The 24568-nt window shown below is 32.6% G+C and overlaps 1 protein-coding gene across 1 annotated transcript in view; it reads left to right on the top strand.

Annotated features, from left to right (window-relative positions):
- LOC149416907 (neurexin 1-like) overlaps positions 1-24568 on the top strand; it is a 460023-nt gene that overhangs the window by 415085 nt on the left and 20370 nt on the right. Inside the window, exon 6 of the mRNA XM_089641346.1 lies at positions 13398-13547. Within this exon, the coding sequence (XP_089497472.1) occupies positions 13398-13547 (150 nt within the window). The remainder of the gene's footprint in view (positions 1-13397; positions 13548-24568) is intronic.

Genomic DNA, 24568 nt, shown 5'->3' with positions numbered 1-24568 from the left:
TTTAAATCAATTCATTTCTGACTTAAAAGTAGTTGTCAGAATTTTGCCGATGCAAATGAAAGAGTTATTTATGTACATGGAACATAACATCCTGTTTAGAGGTATTAAATTTGAGTATTCGGAACGTAAATTTGTTATTATTAACTGTTAAAAAATATTAATTATTAAGAATTGGAACAATAAAATGCAAACAGAAATATGGTTAAATAGTCTAAGTTAAACATCTACAATGGGAATTGAAAAATGTTATAAAATATTAAGACTAGGTACTATCTATGCCGTGTTGCGCTTCCTTCTCATTTAGTAAAGGTTTCAGAAAACCTTGCAGTATCTATGTTCACTATTTACACACATGCCCTGGTGATGGAAATTGCTAGGCTGTCTGAAAGATTGGCTAGAGAAGAAGGTGCAACGTGGCAAAGTAACCCAAAAATGCTTGCCACATATTAACGTATGTTAATATCTTAAATCCTATATTATAATAGACGAAAAGTAACGACGTCAAACAATACAGAGTGTATAATATTCCACGTAATTATCTTATGTAAACTGCTAGAAACATATTTCAAGGACATGTTGTAAACACTTACAATACGTTGTGCATTAATGAACATGTTGTAAATTTATTGACATAAGATATTTAAATGGAGATTAATTTACGATTTACATTGTTCGATGATTTACCATGATTTGTTTTTTGGGTAATTATCGTTCGAAGACGTTTTTTGTTATACTTTGTTTCAATTAATAAAAATATTGTTGAAAGCAGAAAATCAGTTTTTACTTAGTGCTAGAAATATGTTTAATACGTTATTTCAATCTGTTTCCACGCATAAAATAGCATATCGTATTCAAAAGCAATATAAATATGTCCCCGACGTTCAATTTAGTATAGAGTGTTCAAAGTCCGAGGAGACGTAACGGTATATCTATGACATGTATGTCAACACATAATACCTTTAGAGGGGGAAATTTATCCAATAGCTCTCATCCCCAACCCTCTCACACACCTCCTCACCCAAGCTCATAGAGCCTTATTATAGGGGTTTGAAACATTTATTCGTCAAGAGATCGAACGTTCTTTATTCCATGAATATTTTCTTTTGACAGCTCTCAAAATTATTGAGAAACCAATTAATTGGGAAAAAAATAACTACCGACAACTCACCACAATTAGCAAGATATTATTTGAAAAAATAATATCACTCACTGTCACTGGATAGTTTATTGCTAGTTTATTAAGCTCCTGTGCCGCAGATAGGCTAGTGAAATGATTGTACTTGATTTGGTCAAGGAAAAATTCAATTTTCTTTGGCACACTGGCATGCCTGCATCGCACGTTGATTTTTTAATCTCTTTAATACTATTGGCGTAAGATTGTTGAATTTTAAGGTAGTAAAATAATGATTACATCAAATAATATCGTTATTGGTTACTGCATTTACAGTGTCGTGAATTCAGTGGACTTAATATGTAAAATTGGGAGTTTTCGAATCTCGTATCTTAAAACAAAGGCGGTTTCTATGACCCTTAACCCTTCAGGCCTTTGGCATATCAACCGTTTGATTTCCTTAAGATCCTGTAAGAAAGTCGGAGAACTTGTGTGTTTTTCCTCTTCTCAATAAAATCCAAACTCATAGGATATTTTTCATGGGACATGTATTTTGAACAGTACTGCTACCTCAATTTTCATATTTATAAAAAAAATCACATAGTTTCATAATTTATTCTCAAATTGCAGTCGGAACCTTTGGTTCCATAGAGTTCTGTATTTAAAAAAATGTGTGGTTTACTTTTATACTTCAATATAAAGCTTGGCGTTTTTTCTTTTTAAAACTGTTTAGTTTATATTTCTAACTATAACGGTAAGGGAGACATAATGATTTCTATGAAACCATAATATAAGCTGTTCCGAAAAGCGATAAAATAAATTTAATCTACACGTAATAGCTATTTGTTCCCAAAGCCGAAGGACTGTGTTACTAAGGACTAAGTTACTGTGTGTACTGTTTGAACTAGATACTCATTTTGACCCTCTATAAGTTTTAAATTTTACAAGTTCATAAACATCTATTAAAGTATTAGCGGAATTCTTCTGTTATCGAATTAACATGGGTTGCTTTGCAGACATCTTCTGCTTTGCATTGCATTATGATTGACTTATTTTTACAAAATTACAGATTTTAGTAGCGTTCTACATTAGTTCCCACCACTTAAGGCGGGATTTTCTTCGCATATTTTCTGCTTTCCACGTACCGCACAATTCTCACAACAATTGAATTGTTCATACTCTCTTTCTATTGCTAAACACGCGAGTTCAAAATGAAAATTCTTCCTTAGTCTAAAAAGACTGACAATGTTATTTTTACACGTCATAAAGAGCATTCCGAGATGCCGGGAAAGCAGAACAAGTGCGGAGAAAATGACCTGACAAAGGGTTGGCCGTCTCTTCCCTTATAGCCTTGTTTACCTTTCACGGGAGGAGCACAAGTACACAGGATGTCGTCAAGGTGATTCACACTTCCTCGCTACAAAAGAGTGTTTCCGTTCAATCTCAACTCAATATAACGTTTCCTTTATTGCGTTTTTTCTACCCGTGTACACACACACTATAACGCAATATTCTTCTGGGAAATTGTATACATAATGTTTATATTATCGAAGATTCTACGATAATAATACTTTCTGGAATCGCAGATATTATTCTGCCATCAAAATGTAACATGAAAATTCAACACGGTGTTACTAAAATATCTATATTCAACCAAGCAACGATTCTTATACGCATAACTACTAACTACATTGCCGTAAGTCAAAGTAAATTTTCATTAATGAACTTTTGTAATAGAATCTTCATAGGTATGATACATAATCTTCAGTTGAGATTTATTAGAGTTCTAAATAACTCTTTAACCCTTTAAATATAAGGAAACCAAATTCAACTTTTGATTTCCTAATAATAAACGGGTTAAGTACAGTGACAGCAGTATTTAAAAAAAAACAACGGAAAGTTAGTCTAAGATGAATATTAATTATTTAAAATTTTTATTAATAAGTTTTTATTTTATTTTGACAGCCTCCATGGTTGAAGGTTAAAGCTCTCGAATAGCAAGCCAGATGTCACGGGTTCAAATACCGGCGTGCGCAAGTGATTAATTTATGTTCTTTCGCAATTTACTTACTAAAAATAATATAAAGTATATTTCTTTTTTGTTGTTTGTTTTCGGGGTGTTATGCCGTGTTGCGCTAACTCCTTCTTTAGCCGACGTTTCGGACAGCGTTGCAGTGTCCATCATCACGGCAGATCCGGTAGATCCGAAGAAACGTCGGCTAAAGAAGGAGTTAGCGCAACACGGCATAACATCCCAAAAACAAACAACGAAAATGCTTTTGGCCGTGAGAATCTAAAAACTTACCAGTATATTTCTTGTATTTATAGTATATTTCTTGTACGTTCCAGAGTGGAAGGTACTTTAGATATCGCTATTCAGAATTGAAACGTTGCTTGAAATGGCTTTGGCCGTGTTTTGTGACGAGATCTGAATAGCCAGGAACTTCCCAACCATCCTCCTCCACATCTCCTTCCCTTTCAGCCTCACAACATTCTCCAATTGGGAATACCATAGTTTTACTGTCTCTAGATGGTTGGAAGCAGTTGGGACTCTTGTATGGTATTCAGTGTAAGTTTGAGATGTGACATCTTTTTAATATCAAATTTACCCGTCTCATTATTTTGATCTAATGTTGGCAGGGTAGTTGCGGGAGTGCGTTATGTTATCATTTACTATGAATAACTGCGTTGAAAAAATCGTTTCGAAATGACCGTATCGTTAAAACGCTACACGGTTAACCCTACTAATACAACGCCTTAACATTTGATCTCATTGAATTAATGATAATTGAGTAGAAATCACAGGCTCGTGTCTAGTAACTAAAACATGAATACAGAATTTTAGAACAAATTTCATGTAGCCGCTACTGAACGTTTGAGAGATTTTAGAATGACAAAAACACAATTTTTTGCAATTCTTTTACAAAAGTATCTATGTATGTACCGACAATTTTCAGAAAAGAAATTCACCATGTAAGTTTAGCCAAATAAATTGGTAAGTCCATTGGTCAAAAGCCCGAGATGCTTATCGTTCCGCTGATGACCGCAAATTTGAATAAAGGGGGTTAACATTTTAGTGGAATACCTACATAACTATGTAATTTATTATCAACCCCCCTATAAAGGGGGAGAGACATTACCTAGGGTACTTTATACGAAACGATTGCGAATGAAATTATTCAAATTTAGTGATAGCAATCGCAAAAGCTTTTTATATAGGTTTATACGTGGTGCGTACTCGCCTTGGTTTAGATAGTTTATTTGAGTACCTGCCTAATAAATCCGTAGACGGCGTAGACCGAACGATTCATAACTATTATATAAATCAGAAAATCTACGAGCTAGAGCGGTAAAACGTAGAACCAGTAAGGTTATTATTTGTTATAAGATTGATTGTAAAAATAATAACATTCAAAACTTATATAATATGTAGATGCGACGTGTGTTGTTCTACCTGATAATATAGCTCCCTGAAAATCTTCCAATAATGCAATTTTATAATATTTTCAGTTTTTTTCAGTTTCAGTGCCGGCAACCCGGGCGTTTATTTAATGTTGGTTCTGTGCAGATGTTTTTTTTTTCATTACCCTCCTCACTAGACAAAGTCTGTTCTGAGGATGGTAACTAACAATTTATATATTAACCAAATGTTTAGTAAAAAATAGTAAAATAAAAATAATAAGAAAAAATAGTTGTAAAAAAATGAGTAATAGAAAAATAAGTGATGTATAAGATATGTGTTAAAAATTATGTATAAAAATATGAAATGAGTATTTCGTATTATAATTAATTGTAAAATTTTGTAATTTTGTTAGAATTTGTGTGCAGCATATTTTATTATATGCTGATAATACATTTTGTATGAGATCCACTTAAAAAATAATGGTTTGGAGTGATTTACATAATTAAGAATGCTAATAAGACCGTACATTCATCTCCCAAATACCTAAAACTGGTACTTACAGATGATGGTTCCAAAGCATGTTTTCCCTAAATTATTAAAAGATAAATTAAACGTCTGAAATTGACATTTTAACGTGAATTGGAGTTCTTAAGGCAGAGTTGAGATATTCGGCTGAATTAAATTGGTTTCGAAGCAAATAAAACATGGCCCTGGGCAAATTAGGGGTCTCATTTAAAAGTTAACGCTCGAAGAAGAAACTTGAGAATATTATGGGCGATCATGTAATTTACATAATGTAAGTAAACATGGCACTTTAAAAGAGAAATATAGATTTATTTTGTAAATTTAATTAAATTTATTTTAATTACATTTTTTTAACATTAACCCCACATAGGAGGCCCTGAGGAAAATAATTTCCCTTAGGCCTACGTCATCTTTGAGGATTTTGTGTGGAGGGTCTTTTTTAAGGAAAGGAAGGAGAGGAATTAGTGGTAAGAAAAAAGATATAAGAAATGTTTAGGAATCTAGGGATCCGTTTGTCCAGGAGAGACGTACAAATATATACTCCCCACTGCGGCGAAAGGCTGAGATTTGGTCGATAGATCAGTTGGAGAAATCAAAGAGTCTCCCCAAACCACCCTCTCTTGATCAAGCAGCTGGTGTGTAGGTGCATCTTGAACACACTTCACCCGATTAACCCGGGCACCAGTGCGAATTCACCAAAATTAGCGAACTGCTTAGGATGACTTAAAGCAATGTGTTGGGAATCAAATAAATGGTTCCCGGGGTGGTGGTACCCAAACACGCCTGCTAAATTAAATTTAGTTTAAATTTGAGTTATAAATTATATTGAAGTTGGTTTATTTCTCTCAGAGCAATAAATTATATTCAGTTTTAATTATTTATCTTTGAATTATAAATAATATTGAGGTTGACTTATTTCTCCGGAAATTTTACATTCAAAGCCGAATATGAATGATACATCAAAAATTTTCAAAATATGAGTTCGTGTGTTATAACAATGTCTTTATCATTTTTCAGTACCTACGAACGTAATATATATACATTTGATTTCCAAAAATAGAATAGATCGCAATTTTGCTTGTTCCGTATTTTTCAATGGATTAGTAAAAAATAAACAGAATTTTGTCAAAAGACTATTCTAGTGACTGGAATTTGCAAGTCTGTATTGAAAAAACAACTGAACAATGACCTGTAATAAAACTTTATTCAACTTCAGTTAATTATTTTAGACACTTTTTCATTTACCTAAAAAGTGCACCTCTTGAATTAAAATATTCATTGATTAATGCCTTCAAGAAAACTGCATTTCCTAGTACAGATTTTTAAAGAAATCGATTCCAAAGGACTTTAATCTCCCGTATAAAGCGCCTAAGCCTCCGGGCGTGCGGTGTGGTAGTGCCGGGGACTTAAAGACTATATTCACGTGGATTGAGGCAGCCTTCGGGCTCAGACTTCCGCCGTGAAAGGCGGCGGGAAATGAAAACGGATTCAAGGAAAAATGAGTCTTGGAGCGCTAAATTTATAATACCATTTTAAAGGAAATTTCCATCGGCTCGTTATTTTCGCTTGGAAAGTTTTGTTTTTTTTTAATTCTTAGTGGATAAAACTTTAAAAATAGTAAATATGGAGTGTTTATTTATATTTTCTTTTTACAAGAAAGACAAACATTCCCCGGTTACGAATGACCTGCCAACATTTAAATGCCTCCTACAACCAGTATTATAAGTGGAAAATATTAATTTACCCACTACGCATTGGTGAGAACCCAACGCGTTTGTACACTCAGTTACTAACCTGTCATTTTTTTAAAAGTTTTTTTAAGTTCAGGATAATGTGTACACAAGCGATGAAAATGTATACACTGATCGTTAAGGAATCATCATAAACCGGGTGCAGTAAGAAAACGTCATACCGAGAGCGTTCGGTTCCATTTAATATTATTGGCGTCCGTACAAGGGTCGGTGCAGCGCGGGAGCGTACTTGCATACTTCCATTTTCTGCATTATTTTTGTATGCAGTTGATGTTTATTTCATACCGACCCGTAAGGGAGCGGGATTAAGCTTCATATTGACGATAAAACTTTTAAAGTTTTCTGTCCTTGCTTGAAAAAAAAAGCTGGACTTTTTAAATAAAATTTAATTTAATTTTGTTGATTTTCATATCGCCGCTTTTATCTGAATTTCAAGAAATAGTACCTACGTATCCAAAATTACTTTATTTATTTTTCACGCACATTGTCATAGCTTTATTTTACCATTTACTGTATTAAAATTAAAATCTGGACCTTTTCTCTACAAAGTCTACTATATTGAGATATTCATTTTCAAATGAAAAATATAATTTTCTTGGAGTGGGGAAACTGCAATTCCAGTGAAGTAATTAAAATAAAAAAAGAAAAGCTGGATTAGTAAAAAAAATCGAAGTAAGTAACCTTATCATTTAATTAATACTTCGTCTAAATATTGTAAATAATATTTGTAAATAATAAATAATATTTGTAAATATCTGACATCAAAAATATGATTTGGTATTATTTATTGTTTTTTTGTTTGATTCGTAGAACTCCATTTTTTTTTTCAAATTTAAGCGGGTTATATATAACTTTCATTACTTTATTAATTAATGTTATATTAGGGTCATTGGTTCTTTTATTGATTTCTAATTGTTCAAGTAAACTTAATCTATGGCTCTTTCTTTCTATAAATAAGGGTTTAAATTCATTGTTGTCAAACGAGACGTGATTATACACTAAAAATCTTAGATAGGACCTACATATCAAAGGTATCACGGAAAAAAATATAAAACTTATATATTTCATTAAAAATCTCAAAAATCTGTTAAATAAAAAGGACATGAAAAAAATCTATTACGCTTTATGTCATTCTTGTATTGAATGTGGAATTATATGATGGGGATCTCCTATATCTAAGTATAAACATAACCTGAACACAATTCAAAAAGGAATCATAACGACCATACTGAAAGTACTCATAAGAACGCCTTCGATTAAGAATTTCAATAGTTTTTGATGTACTAAATTTACAACAAATATGAGCTAAAAATATACTATTGAAACTATTCAAACATACAGAATCCTTTACAATACTTTTGACGGCCGGCATAGTCCAGTGGTAACGCATTGGACTGCCATTCCGAAGGTCGCGGGTTCAAACCCGGCGTGCGCAAATAAATTTTATTTATTATTTTTCGGAATAATTTATTGAGTAAAACCTCAAATTATAATATTTAAATATTGAAGACAATATTAGTGATTCTTAAACGCAAATCTGAAACAGAAAAATCAGAAAAGGAAACGGTCACATCTGGGACACGAACCCAGGATGAAAAATGAACAAAAATGAAAAAATGAAGACAACGTTGGTAGTTCTTATTCGAAGTATGATACAGTTAAAAGTGACCGATGAGGATAGGGTCCCATTAGCGCAGTTGGTAGAGCATTGTCCCGGAAAGACAAGGGTCCTGGGTTCGCGTCCCAGATGTGACCGTTTCCTTTTCTGATTTTTCTGTTTCAGATTTGCGTTTAAGAATCACTAATATTGTCTTCAATATTTAAATTTTATTTGATTAATTTGTGTTATTTCACAATTAATTAATTAAAATAATATATAGTATATTTGCGGCACGTTCCAGAGTGGAAGATACTACCAGTATCGCCCTGGTGTAAGACCACCATTCAGAATCGAAACGTTGCTCCAAATGGCTTTAGCCGTGTTTAGTGACTAGATCTGAATAGCCAGGTACTTCCCCACCTTCCTCTTCCCCTTCCCCACTTACCTTCAGCCTCACAACATCCCCCAATTGGGGATGCCATAGTCTCACTGGCTCCAGACGGGAGCAGTTGGGACTCTTGTGAGGTATTAACTATAAAAAATAAAAAAAAATACATAAAAAAATATTCCAGGTCATAAAACCACATCCGGACAAAGCAATTATATTTATTTTGCGACGAAACTCCACAACATCCTTCCCCTGATACAAAGCGAATAGAAAATTTGAATGATTACAAATCAAGAATAAAAATCTGGCTGAAAGAGATTAATGTAAAAACTGTGAAAAATACATTAAAAAGGACATAGAAAACTAATAAAACAGAAATGAATAACTTTGGTTCGCATCAGCACAGGTCACCTTAGTGAGGAGTAAGAAATACAATTTAAGATACATATATTTAATATCATATTTTTATGTACAATATAGTCGCTAAAATAAAATTCAAATTAAGAAAGGATTTCGTTTTTAATTAACGTTTTAATTTCTTCATTAAAACGCCTTTCTCGAAAACTAAAGGGGTAGAATTTGTCTATCTATATATTTTAAAGGTTTATAATAATTTGCAGTAACTCGTCAAAAATCATTCATTTATCATTTTCATTATTTTATGATCAAATGCCACAGTTAATTGTAATTCTGTGACATGTAATTATGGTATGTGGTATATTTATATCGTTGATATTAAATAAATAAATAAATCTAACCACCGCTGTTTTATATACTTATATTACAATATTTATCAATTTTATTACTGCCTTATATTAGATGTTATTTTGTATGAAGTTACAGGTGTGTATCAAAAAGACTTTGCCAATAAAAAAATCATAAATTTCTTAACATCCTCACGTGAATTTTGTCGTGTGGAGCGCCGTTTAACGCCCATGATGCACAATATGATACGCGCCTCCACGCTCCGTAGAACATATCCAAGACGTAATAAAAAATAAAGTTTTCCGATAATCATTTAACCCGAGTCACACCATAACACGTGAACCCGCTCAGCGCGCAACCCGCTCCATTGTGGCAGCAGATGACATCGAGTTTGGAATCCATTAAAGCTCCCGCTAAAGCTGTGATCCGTAAAAGTATTACATAGATTTATGTTAGTAGAAGGGAACAATACCACCATGATGTAATAATGTGCATTCTAGAGGGTGTGTAGTTTTGTTACGAGATTTTATTTTAGGAACACATCGATGGCTCAGAGTTAAAATGATGTAAAAAAAACTACTTAACCCCCGCATACCCAATTTAATATAAGTTTCTCGCTAACTAATACTTTTAAGTTCGAAAAAATATAGGTTTAAGACAATATCTATACATGTTTTATGAAAATATGTATAAATATGTAATATGTGGCATATTATAGAATATAATATGCCAAAACGTTAATTATATGAAATTCCCTCGAGAGAAATAAATCTAAAAAGTATGTTCCGGAAATTCTTTAATACACGTTAAGTTCTGTTATTTTAAATGTTATAGGCATGAAAAAAATCACAGTGTATTTTTAAATGCAACTAAAGCATTTAACGAGAGATTTTCCTGATAACTTCAAACTATATATTGTAGATATAACATCATGTAGATTTACTCCTAGCTATCGAAATTATTAATTCTGTTAAAGGCCAAAAATAGGTTTTTTAAACTTCAAGAGGCCTATGTAGAATGTTTACTTTTCGGCAAGTTTTGATTTTAAGAACATGTATTTCCATTATATGTATTAACATTGGCCCCGAAAAACGTAATATCTTTTCTCGAAATGGAAAGCATCTTTTAGAATTCGGAAAACAGCTCAATTTTATTTTTTATTTTACGAACGAGGTAAAAATAGAAATTAGTAAGTGAACGTGTTTGTGAAATGACAATTTCTGATTTTTATTTTCGTTTGAAATAAAAAAATGAGTGTGTTTTAAAATAATTTTCAAATTTGTTGTTAAACTAATATTATTTAAAAATTCCAAAACAAAAAATTATAAGATGATTTTATCTTGTTTCTAAAAAGGTATTTATTTTTACAAAAAAATATGACATGGGTATATACAGTATGTTTAAATAAATCGGAATCATTGCGAACTGGGCAAAAATATTGCAAGAATGTAAATTTGATGGATAGAAGGACATTTAAGAATAACCTAACCGTTTATTCAGATCTAGTTACTAAAAAGCCGAATATAATTGGTGAATGGTGGGGTATCACTCTAGCGAGGCTGCTAGTATTCTAATAGAAATAAATCTTTTTCATTTTAGTATTGCATACTTTTCACAAATAAATAAATAAATAGGTAGGTAGGTACTGGGTATGTTTGACAAGCGCTTTATTATCGAGGTCGGGAATTTCCGCTAGAGATCGTTTTAGTTCGGATCCACCATTACCCGCGCGTCACGTGATTTATGCAAGTTTTGAATATGAAATATGGAACGTGCAAGACTCGTTCTGAATCCGAATGATTCAAATGCGACGTTTCGAATAAATTTCAATTCCTTTTAAACTTGTAAAGATATTTATTTGCGAATAGCTTTATCCGATAGTTTGTTGCTCTTTGATTAAAATTAACATTCGGAATGGATCAATAAGTTGAATTTAGAGAAACGCCGTGATAGTTTTCACGGAGTAAATCTGTTTCCAAAAAACTGGTCTTGTATAGGGATAGTAGATTCTTCAATGTATGCCCAACAATTGAATTTGGGATCCACCTCTGGGCTGAAACACCACAATACTTGATAAAACTTATAAGAGGGCGGTCGGTCTGATTGAAAATCCATTGTTAACAGACCAATGGTCATGTCTAATTTACAGACGCAATGTGGGCATGCTAAGTCTGTTCTACAGGTATTTTATGGAGCCTGCTCTAGGGAGCTAGCAGAATTGATTCCCGATGCGTCGGTGCGTGAAACACGTAGGTACACCAACGGAACACCCGTTCACAGTTGATGTTGTCTTCTTCAGAACGGTCCATTTTTTCGACTAGTTTTTGTGTAAGGCGGCTCGTATGTGGAACGAGCTAACGGCATCTGTATTTCCTTCTTCATATAATCTCTTCAAGACCCGCACTTATAAATCCCTTCATACAGCCCCTACCTTAACCCGCCTCACAACGCTGTCCAACCGGTTGGTGACATAGCTCCCCTGCCATTATTCTGTACAGATACGTGTATTGTGAGGTGTCATAATAAAAATAATATTAAAAGTTAAAAACTACTAAGCTAAAACTAGAAAAAGTACATGTTTTTTAAACGATTACATTGACACAGGCTTTAACGGAGTTTTTGTAACTATTCACTATTAGTTCATATTAAACCAAAAGCTTCAAGCCGCACCAGGGTATAATATTAACACAACCCAAGCTTTACCACTACCATAATTAAATTTTAATGTCACCGAATACTTCATTTGAAGTCCTAATGAAGCTCGACTAACAGCCGAACACTGTTAGAATTAAGATTTACCTAGTTAGAGTTAGAGTAAAATAAGTTTGCTCAGATTTTTGAAAAGACAATATAATTGTTAATAATAAAAAAAACACATTGCTTAATTTCTGTAAAATTGAAAATAAAATCATAATATTTTCATTCGATGATCATTTATCATATGCACTTGTTGTCCCATTCTCGGTATTAACAGTAAGTAGGTTCAATCAGGACAAAAGGCTGTTTCTCAGTGACGTTTTGCAAGAACATCCCTATCTAAAGTGTGTGTGTAAATATAGTATATTTTTTAAAACAGGCTTAGGCATTTAAGTTTTGTTTGTAAAACATACAAGCGACCGAATTCAAGTGAGAGCATTGCAAATTGAAATGATTCTGAGGAAGTCGTCAAAAAAATCGACAACGAACCCTGAAATAAATTTGAAAAATAAAAATCCAATTCATATTTGCTGCGTGCCTTGTAATAAACAATCAATTTCCAATTCATATTTGCTACGTGCCTTCTAATAAACAATCAATTTCCAATTCATATTAGCTGCGTGCCTTGTAATAAACATCATTTTCCAAGTCATATTAGCTGCGTGCCTTGTAATAAACATCATTTTCCAAGTCATATTCGCTACGTGCCTTGTAAATAACATCAATTTCCAAATTTATTTTCACTTCGTGCATTGTAATTAACATTCAATTTCCAATTCATATAAGCTGCGTGCTTTGTAATAAATATCAATTTCCAAGTCATATTTCTTACGTGCCTTGTAAATAACATCAATTTCCAATTCATATTCGCTACGTACCTTGTAATAAACATCATCATACTCAACTAATACAGACGGCGAAGATGTTCATTGCTGTTTTTTGTGATAGAAACTAACTCTTACTAGGTATAGCCCTGGTGAAAGACCAGTATTTCGAATCAAAACGTTGCTTGAAATGGCTTTAGCCATGTGTGGTGACCAGATCTGAGTTCCAGATGCTTTCCAAATTTCTAATTCTCCATCTCCTTCCTTACCGCACTCCCTTTAGCTAGTGGTACATAAAAAAACTTTTTCCTGACAACTGAGCGATGCCATTGGGATCCAAAAAAGTGTGCTTCTATTTAAAAGACAGTAATGAATGAATTTCCTTAATTGCAGATAAAGCACCTTCTGAGGCCACCTTCCGAGGTACCGAGTTCCTGTCCTACGACCTCACACAAACCGGGGGTGAACCCATCGTCAGCACGCAAGACGCCATCTCAATTTACTTCAAGACCAGACAGTCCAACGGTCTGCTGTTCTACACAGGTATGTCTTATTTTTAAATCCATACATAGGAAGTCTATGGTCCACTTTTTGTGAAAATGAGTTAATCAACAATATAAATAAGTTATATCTATAGAATAAAGACTGTTTTATTCTCCGGGTATAGCATGTATCTTGTACCGCTCAGAAGTATTTACTTAATTAAAAATAATAATAAATATTTACTTAATTTTAAAGTATAATATATACTTATATTATACTTTAAACCTACATAATGTACAAATTTTGCTATTGATATTAATTAAAAAAAAAAAAAAAAAAAATTCATTTCAATTAAAAAATACCTATTAAAGAAATTTACTATTTCGTAATTTTAGAGGAAACTTTTTCGAGTATTTTTTAGTAAATGATTCGGTGGTCGAGGGGTAAGGCACTTGATTATCAATAATTGCACAACTTAATTTTATTTGTGTTATAAAAATGTCTTATTTCATAATTTATTCAATAAAATAAGATATTATTTGTAGTATATTTGCAGTTTATTCCAGAGTTCTGTCACCCTAGTGTAAGACCACCATTCAGAATTGAAACGTTGCTTTAAATGGTTTTAGTCGTGTTTGACGACCAGGTCTAAATAGTTAGGTTCTTTCCCACCCTTATCTTCCCCGTCTCCTTCCCCACTACTTTCAGCCTCATAATATACCCCAAGGCGTGTACCTATCTGTGCGTCTTCATGGAGAAGCGTCTTTGTACAAACATACATACATATTTCATCCTTGTTGCTGCTCATTCGATCGAATTCAAGGTAACTTATGCCATAATCTATGATTATGGCCTAAATCTAACATCAATAAACGTATTTAATTGATTTCTTCGTTCCCATTTCTATTTTCCATTACATTATTAAAAATATCTTACAATATGCTTACAATGAACAAAACAACATCTAAGTCGACTAAAATAAGTAAAATTAATATTAAAATGATAATATACGAGTAGAGTGATAATAGTCAAAGTAGACCGCTGAAAATTGCCTGTACTTTTATAGGAAAATAAACTGGTGGGATCACACTTTAGGTATCGAGTTTCGTATTCTTTAAATCTTTGTAAAGAGATATATTCAGGAATTCAACTTTTTGAGTGAGAAATATAATTCGTATTAGCGATGGGCACAATCGATGAATCCTCGATGATTTACTCGATCTTTTTTATCTTCTAAATATTTAGATTAATTATCATGTACAAATCGATTCTTTAAAAAATCATCACACAGTCCGACACAATCGTTTTGAAACGTCATAGAACAAAGAATCGATTATTTCAAAAATCATTCGAAACCATAGCCGTCATGTCATTAGTCAGAATTAATCGACATCAAAGCAGTCACGTCATTGGTCAGAATTCACTCGAAAACGTAAATCAATTCCCAACTCCGAGAAACGTCAAAAATATTTCGGATTGCTAGATATTATTCCGTGGTACATTGTGTTACAAACTACCTTATATGATTTGATATTGGGAACTGGGATTTTACTTTTAATTAAATTTTCAAATTAATTAAAAGCAATAAATTATTAATTAAAAGTAAATAACTTTTATTTTTTTTAAATAATGTGTGGAAATTGAAATACTTCGCAGAAGTAACTTGAATTTTATTTGGGTAAATTTACTGGAATATGATGGAATTAACTCGTTATTTATTAGTTTCACATTATAACTTTGAAGGTCGAGCGTTTATGATAAACATCAAATGAGGCGCGTATTCGCAGAAATTTTCGACTTCGTGGACGAACAGTAAATTACGCATGTTTCCGAAATTGTTCTTGTTTCTTTTAAAATACTCGTAGTTGTTATATTAGTGGCCTGCTTATTTACGTAGTAGCCTTGTGCAGTTATTCAAAAAATGATGCATTTTCAACACTTGGCTCGGGCTTGAGAACCATTAAAACATATGGTAACGTGATTTTTTTACTACTTAAAATTTTAACATTTTTTTTTTTATTTTTTTTTTTTTATTATATATCAAAATAATATACAAAAAATCAAAAAGTCCCAATAAACTACTTTAAAGTAGTTTGTCATTGATTTAAAATTAACGTAAAAACTGTACAGTTCAATGAAAACATAATAATTGATAAAAATAATTCCATCATTTAAGTCAGACGGATAATTTTGAAAAAATATGATTTTGTGACCGAAGCTCTTTTTTATATTAAGAGGAAGATACAAGCCAAAAATGTGTATATTCTTGGTATAATACTTGAGAAATTGAGTCTAGAAACATTCGCTTTCAAGCACAAAACTGTTTTTTATTTATTGTGTAAATAATTTTAAAAGAAAACAAAAAAGTTAATCAAGTGAAACTGTCAAAGATAATCTTAGCTATAATGCTGTATTTATTAAAAGTTGTTTCTTTTACGAGTTCATACATTTCTATTGGGAAAATATTTTTTTTAGTATGTTACATTTATATTTAGTAATTTATTTTTTTATTTGTATTCTACTCAAGCAAAGCGATAGGAAAACCTTCAATATATCTAAAACATATTTTTTGGTATTCATAATGTACACCAGTTCGTGGATTTTTTTGGATTAAATAAAGTTATAAGAAGGAAAACGGTATGAGGAGTCGGTAGGAATCTAGGGATCAGTTTTTCCAGGAGTGACGGACTTACGAATCTATCGATGGGTCGAGAGACCAGTTAGAGAGATCAACCCAGCCTCTGCCAATCTGGTACGCCACGCAGCTAGTGGGCAGATCCATCCTGAACCCGGGCACCCCTGCTAAATCACCAAACGTATCTTACCACATGGGATGACCTATGAGGTGTTGGTTGTCAATTAAATGGTTCCAAACATGATACCCAAAACCGCCCACCAAATAATGAATTTATTAAAATAATTCAAGATGTTCGCTTATTTGTATTTGAACGTATATCGAAGGCACGCAATAATAAGCCACTTATGTGAGTCAATTTATTTGGAAAACGTATTTTTTATTCTTCCACGCCATCTGCAGAGCATGAACATCCCCATATATTATGTGTAACGTTTCAAATAAATTCCCTTCAAAGTGCTCGAACAATTCCTCTGAGTCCAGTAAATCTAGCATCACTACATTTATACATATATATTCCTACTTAGTGGCACATAGAATGGATGTATTACCGTGGAATACAATAGGAACAAGGTCCAGTTTTGGGGAGTTTCGATATCCCGAAACCATAAAGTCTACTTTGTTTATTGACCAGACTGCCGACCATTTGCTTATACGCATGCTTCTTTGCTGACATGTTGGTGTCTTGTTTTAACGTCACGACTTAAGTCTGTACATTTATGAGTAAATTTTTTTTTTTTAAATCATGTCTTAGAAATACATCCTTCAGCGAAAAAAATATCATGTACCTAATTTGTTCATTAAAGGTATCTATCTGATTTTCCTAAAAAAAATATAACTTTAATTATTTATCACAAAATGAAAAATTAAACTGTACTTAAATACAAAATACAATGAATAAACATGGAATAACAATGTTTTTTAGATATATATAACAAAAAAAAATATTGGCAACAGTGTTTTGGAAAGCAAAAATATCGACTTACGCATAAACACACTACAGTATAAGAATGTATTGAGATATCTCTCTCTCTCTCTCTCTCTCTCTCTCTCTCTCTCTCTCTCTCTTTCTCTCTCGCTCTGTCTCTCTATCTCTCTGTCTCTCTCTCTGTCTCTCTATCTCTCTGTCTCTGTCTCTCTCTCTGTCTCTCTATCTCTCTGTCTCTCTATCTCTCTGTCTCTATCTCGTTTTTCCAAGTAATACTAGGCATATCCAGAAAGTAAGTGTACTGAGGCTCTCACGACCGAATGAATTTTATTTTCGATATGTCGGCTACATTTCCGTGTAGCCTGACTCTTCCCCTCCGCAACGAGACCTGTTCAAGATCAGTACGTTGAGAAGTGTCAACGCGACAACAAGTTTCGTGAAAAAAGTCAATCCAATCTCCCGCCAAATGCGAAATACTCGGCGTCATCCGTTATCTCGTTTGGAAGGAAAAACCTCCGTTTGAGGTTTATAATGAGGTTAAAACTGCATATGGTGATAAAACTATGAATTGTACGAGTGTGCACAAGTGGTATCGCGAGTTTAAAAACGGTTCTCACCTCTTCACTCTCCGCCAAAAAGTTCAAAACCACAATTTCAGCCAAAAAAATCGTGGCATCCGTGTTTTCGGACCGTCAAGGCATAATTTTGATTGAATATCTGCCTCAAGGGGAGACCATCAACTCTGCAAGATACTGTGAGACCCTAAAAAAATTGCGGAAGGCGATTCAAAACAAGAGGAGAGGCATGCTGACAAAAGGGTCAGCCTGCTGCACGACAATGCCAGACCACACACGGCCAACGCAACGAAGGAACTGCTTGCTTCGTTTAAATGGGATGTCCTGAACCACGCCGCGCATTCCCCTAACCTAGCACCTTCAGATTATTATTTCTTTACCTTCCTGAAGCTGTACATGGGTGGAAAAAGGTTTTCAACCGACGAGGAGATAAAGGAGGAGGTGGAAAAGTGGACGAAGGGGTTGGCGGGAAACTACTTCGAGGAAGGCATCAAAAAGTTGATCCCCCGCTTCACCACCTGCATTGAGAGGAATGACGACTATGTCGAAAAATAGCTTACATATGTACTACGGTAACCATGTAATTTTTTTGTTTCAACCAAATGATTTGTAACCTACAAAAATTCAGTACACTTACTTTCTGGATACGCCTCGTAACTTTAATGATGTTTCTTATACCCCCCTCCACATAACGAATTTAAAAAGTATTTCGAATTATAAAATTCAATCGTAGATCTAGATAAGCTAAAAATTTTCGGAAAACCTTTTAATGAGCATCTTAACCCTTGATACAAATTACTTGAGGTATTTCGCAAGTACCTGCCCATAAATCAAGTAAAAACGTGAAAACTGAAAGATAAATGCGTTATTTTTAAGATTTATTTTGAAGCTGTATTTTCAATATTTGTTCGTTTAATTTTTGGAATAACTTTATTGAGTAAAACCTCAAATTGTAATATTTAATTATTGAAGACAATATTAGCGATTTCTAAACGAAAATCTGAAACAGAAAAATCAGAAAAGGAAACGGTCACATCTAGAACTCGAACCCAAGACCCTTGCCTTGCCGGGGCACGGCATATAATTAGATATTTGTTCGATTCATTGCTAAAATCATCTATTAAATTTTAGTATTTGGAATACTCCAAACGGGGATTAAATAATTATGATCTTAATTAATCTACGTATTTAATAAAATAAATTGCTAAAAAAAGTACTACTTTAGTTGACAATGGAACATCACAGCGGCATATCAAATGAAATTAATTATTGTCATTTTAATAAAATTATGCCCAAAAGTGATTTTAGAATAGTCGAAATATAAATTACTATATCAAAAGTTAAAAAATAAAATTTATATTAATGTATTAAAATCGATGTTAGCCATTTTCGGGATATAAAGAATTAGATCGCGGGTGCGGGGCCCATTATAGGGTATCATCTAGCGATTCTTAAATCAAAGTATGAACTATGTCTATTCTCATTCAGAGTTGCGTTGAAAGCTTCCGACTGGAGTTTTGTAAATTATTCCTTACAGGGTGAAACGGAAGGGATGGGATATTTCCGACTGGTGAAAAGTGTTATTTTACATGTTTCTACATTTAATATGTGCGCCGCTCGTGAACTCTTTGGAGAGAAATAAATTTCGGCCGAATGTGGACTAACCGCAAAAGACTTGAAAGTTAAACCTGAAAATAATGTGCTCAGAGTTTATTTTACTTTCATAACAGTTTTTTATGTCCTTTTTGCACAACCGTGAAACAAGAAACTGGATATTTTGAACGGATGATACCACCCATCTGTCAAAATAATTTTTACAAAAAACTTTTATATTTTAACAAAAATAGAATCCGCAAAATCAGTTTGTGACACTAAGGACGGGTTGTTTCGGAGAATCTGAACAATTCATCAAATTTCAACGTTCATTTTCAAGTTCTGTGAAAGATTTTTTCAAGTTCTGTTTTTATTTCAGTTTTTTCAAGCAACTAGCCTACAATGATATAAAAACAGAACTTGAATAAATCTTTCACAGAACCTGAAAATGAACGTTGAAATTTGATGAATTGTTCAAAGTTTCCGAAACAACCCGTCATGATGAAACGATAAAAAATCATAAAATTTGATTACTTAAAATGGAATTTACTAAACTAACTTTTATCAAAGTATTTATGAAATAATACATATTTATTAATACTACCATAAATTAAAAAAAAGAATTACTCAGTTAAAGATAAAATATAAACTAAAATATTTAAGAATGTGGTATTGAAATCTATAAAGATAAAAACACTTTTGCTTGGAAAAACCGAGTAGTTCAATATGTACCAGTATGTGTTATAATTAATGACTTGTTAACAAAATATTGAAATAATTTTTAAATTTGACCACTTCAGTTTATAATAACCAGATTAATTCTCCACCAGACCAGGCTGAAGATGGCTACAAGCTTAAGCCGATAACCATTAAAAATTAAAATAAGCGGGGAAAAGTTTTTAATTATTTCAATGCGTCATTATAATGGAATTCCACCACAAATTGCCGGAATCAAAAATAATAATACTCATTAATTTTCCCAACGAGTAAATAAAACATAATATTAAATATGTGTTCAGATATACAATGATATGTTTCACATAAAAAAAAATGTGACCCCTCGTCGGGAATCGAACTAACTCCAGATCGCCAGTCTAGAGTAAAAGGTAACGACCAATTCATTATTTCCAAAATTAAAATTCCAATTTCCGAAAGCACTTCATCAAAATGCATCTAACATTAATACTCAAATAGTGAAATACTCTTCCTAATGTACGAAATTTCCATCTCTTTTAAAATCTTATCACACCGTTGAACATCACAACGATATCTGAAAATAATTCATATTTCTTCATGGAATATATTCTGTGTAACATTCAGGTCAAGGTCAGTCTACCCGGCCGGGCGATTCAACAGTTCTACAGTCGCAGCCTCTTGAGTTCCACAAGCGTGCTTTAGTTGGAGATAATTGAATTTAATAAAATAATATACTTCATGATATGAGCACTGCGAAAACGCATTCCATATTAATGGTAAATTTATAGTTTTATGAAGGAATTAGAATGTTAAATTTGAGAGTATATATAAGGATATAGGTGTTAACCCCCCCCCCCCCTACATTAGCCTTAGTTATAGCTTAGGAAATAAGTAATCACTTAAAAATGGGAAATACAACAATATTATTTGCACCATCTACACCAGTCATACTCAACCTGCGGCCCGCGGGCCGCATGCGGCCCGCCGAGCTATTTTGTGCGGCCCTCAATACATTTAATATCAGGAACACGATTTACAAAATCTGGCATTCTATATCACGTTTCACGTTAATTTGAGATTAATTGCGACTTTGACGTACAGACATTGAAACCCGAAGAGGATAGTATAAGTATAATATACTATCTATATAATATAATATGGTATAAGAGTGTTGCTACTGCACACCATAACTGCACACGCTAGATCTATCTCTAAAAAACAAAGATTTGACAGACAAATATACGCCCAAATTATTTTGCTCGTGGCAACACATAAATTTTTGACAGTTCCAAATTTAAATGGTTAACAGGGTTACTACCAACGAAGGCGATGATTATATATCTATTTGATATAATTTTTTTGCGGCCGGAAATTTTCTATACCCCCTCCCCATGAAAAATTGTTGTGGGGAATTACATAAGATGTTTTTGGCTGTGCGGAATTTTTTTCAGCGAAGTTCTATAACAACCCCCCCCCCCCATGGATTTTAAATATTTTGCGGGGAGCACTCATTTTGTATTTTTTTTGTGCGGAATTATTATGTTTTACAGAAATTCTCTAACAACCCCCCCCCCCCCCCCCCCATGGATTTCGAATAATAAAAGGGGGAATCAAGCTCACACCGTTGGCAACACCGACCAGTATAGTGTTGCGGCCCGCGTAGCTTTACAAACATATGAATGTGGCCCGCAGAAGAAAAAGGTTGAGTATCACTGATCTACACTAACGTCACCTACTATAATATTTTATGAAAACTTCAACATTTTTCTTTGAAAATTGTAGATGGCAGCATTACCGTTTGCGTCTAGTACGTGGAGCGCGTTGGTATACAATATTAATATGTTAGAGATTTATACAAAATAACTATTATGGTAGGCCCTTCATCTTGCCCAAGGCAGCCGATAAGTGCATCGGATAAAAAAAACCGTCAGGTGACTGAGGTGACATTACTACAAAAAAAACTTGTTAAAATAACCAATAGATACTTGAAAACGAAATAATTATAAATAAATTAATTGGTTAACCTTGATGTTCCTTTTGTAGTTAAAAACTTCTAAGTCTGATGGCTTTGGACAAAAGTAGTAATTCTGAAAATTTACTGATATACCAATTTATTTGGCTGAAGCGTTCCATTTGTATGTTTTAGTGGTTTAGACAAAATAAATAAAGACGAACTTTGAAAATGTTGTATCAATAGATGCATTATTCATACTGCGTGCCTATCTGAGGAAATACAAAGGGATGAAAGCGGACGAATTTTCCTCTCTGAACCCAGTATACAACAAATGAAAACATTCCAGGCATTTTCCTCTTGATTTTGACAAAAAATTTTGCATAAACAATAATACGTAAAATATTCAAAGTTTACATTTGGCTTTGGTCTTCGAAAAATTCCAAGGGGAGTAATAATATAAAAATAAATTATTTAATTAATATAAATGTAAGAATATACCTACTCAGGTAATTTGTGTACGATAAACGATATTATATCTATATTTTTGTCAAATACGTAAAAGTTAATATTTCTGTAAGCTCATAAGAAAATTCACGTTTTATTCGCGAATTTAATCAAAATTATGTATCAAAACTTTCTCGCAATCGATAAAATTTAGGCTACCCTGATGATAAAGAAGTAGACTCCCTACATATTAAGGCTAGTATTCACGAGCGAACAAATCCAGGCCAGCATGCACGGAGAAAACTTACCGATGTGAAATGTTGTTCATTTATTTAAAATCTGGTAAAATTATTCGTTTCCCTATTAAAAATGGGACTAGAGTTTAAATTAAAAGTCAAAGCATAGAATTTTTTGGTGTAAGCCTGAATGAATTTTGACAGACAATACGTAATGTGTAATTTTTAAAAGTCATTTAAACCCTCTTCATTCATTGTAATTGTAATTGTCTTATAACACTTGTAATTGTCTTCAATCTGTACTTTTTAAATTAATTGTATATTATCATTGCTTATCATTTATATATGCTCTAATTTCACTGCCAACATTGTTTCTTATTCGTGTAAAAATATTATAAGTTAAAGGACTATTTGTCCGTAAAAAAAAAAAAAAAATCAATGAACTTCCTTTAAATGTTAAGGAAGCCAAAATTTTTGCAGTTTTTCCTGGGTAATGTCTCAATGTTGTGAAGTAGAAATATTAGTAGCTAGGTAATAGACTATTTTGTATAGTAGTTTTAGAAAAGATTTACACTAGATATAAAATGTTTAATTTTATAACTAAATAAAATATACTAGGAACCTGCATGTTCAGATATATTCTGAATCGGGTCGGGTCACAAACCCGTTATTTTAACAATATTTTGATTTTAAAACAGCCGTTCTCATTTTTCTCCGTGTGACGTTACGAGCCGAGCGACGAGCATTTCGGTATACATGTCTGTTGGACAGATCCATCCACAAGTACAGAAATGCTCCTGTGACATCATGCTCGGCCAGACATGTCCGTATGCTTGAGATGGCAATCTTCAGACATTTGATGGTATTGTCCTGCCGTGCAGAGATCCCTTATTTCCTCTCATTTTGTTACATACGTCGTTTACGGGAAAAGGAAAAATTCTAATCGCGGTAAGAACACCCATAGTTAACTGGCTCACCATTGCGTGATTGGTGGTGTTGTCAGTAGTGATAGATATTAATCCTAGTAAAAGACTACTATTCAGAATTAAGATATTGCTTGAAATTAATAAAAATGTAGATTGTGTAGCGCAACCTGAAGCTTGTCGATCCTTTATGATTAAAAAGTGTTGTACATAAAGTTATTTATTTAATTTAAATTAAAAATATATATGGGTACTTATCTATTTTCGAAACTGAATTATGTTCTTATGATGATAATGCAAAATGAACAATATTTTTTCATTATCCCGTTTATATACACATTTACACTATAAACGTTTTATGGGGGTAGTAAAAACTTATTATTCATTATACATTTTCATTATAAAAAAATAATTCAGTTTCAAGAATAGATAAGTACCCATATATTTTTTTTAATTTAAATTAAATAAATAACTTTATGTACACCACTTTTTAATCATAAAGGATCAACAAGTTTTAAAACCAATGGTTTCTTCATCAGAATAAACTTATAATGAAAATTAACAAATAAAGAATAGACAAATAGTATACTAATATATATTTTTATTTTTTATTTTTTTATTTATTTAATATTTGTATGTTTTTTACAATAAATATACAATTATACATATTATACAGTGTTATCAAGGTAAATAATAATAGCTTTTCCTCACCATAAAGAGACAAGGCTCTTGTGTTTGGTGAGTGAATCCTAGCTCAATTATATGGAATCATGTAAGTAAGTAAATAATATATTTGCAAAACCAAAGGGATAAGTAAGAAATAGGCAAGATTTATCAATAATACAGTTTCAAGATTTGAAGGAAATAATAATAAGAGTAAGATATGGACTTTTATAGTAGTTTTAGGTAATTTTTTAATTTTATTTTAAATTCCTGAATATCTTCAATATTTTTTAGATATAATGGAAGGATGTTAAAATATGTTATACCCAGATAGAGATAGGTATTTTGTGTGTGCTTTGTATTAAGTTTTGGGATTTTGATAGTTTTTTGATATCTTACTGATGAATTGAATTGTAAGTTATTTAACTGTATTT

Source organism: Hesperophylax consimilis, chromosome 16 (genome assembly GCF_061612785.1).
Source record: "Hesperophylax consimilis isolate HC1 chromosome 16, BYU_Hcon_1.0, whole genome shotgun sequence".
NCBI classification, from domain to species: domain Eukaryota; kingdom Metazoa; phylum Arthropoda; class Insecta; order Trichoptera; family Limnephilidae; genus Hesperophylax; species Hesperophylax consimilis.
Note: the sequence above shows the minus strand (reverse complement) of the source record. Positions and strands in the feature narration are given on the sequence as shown.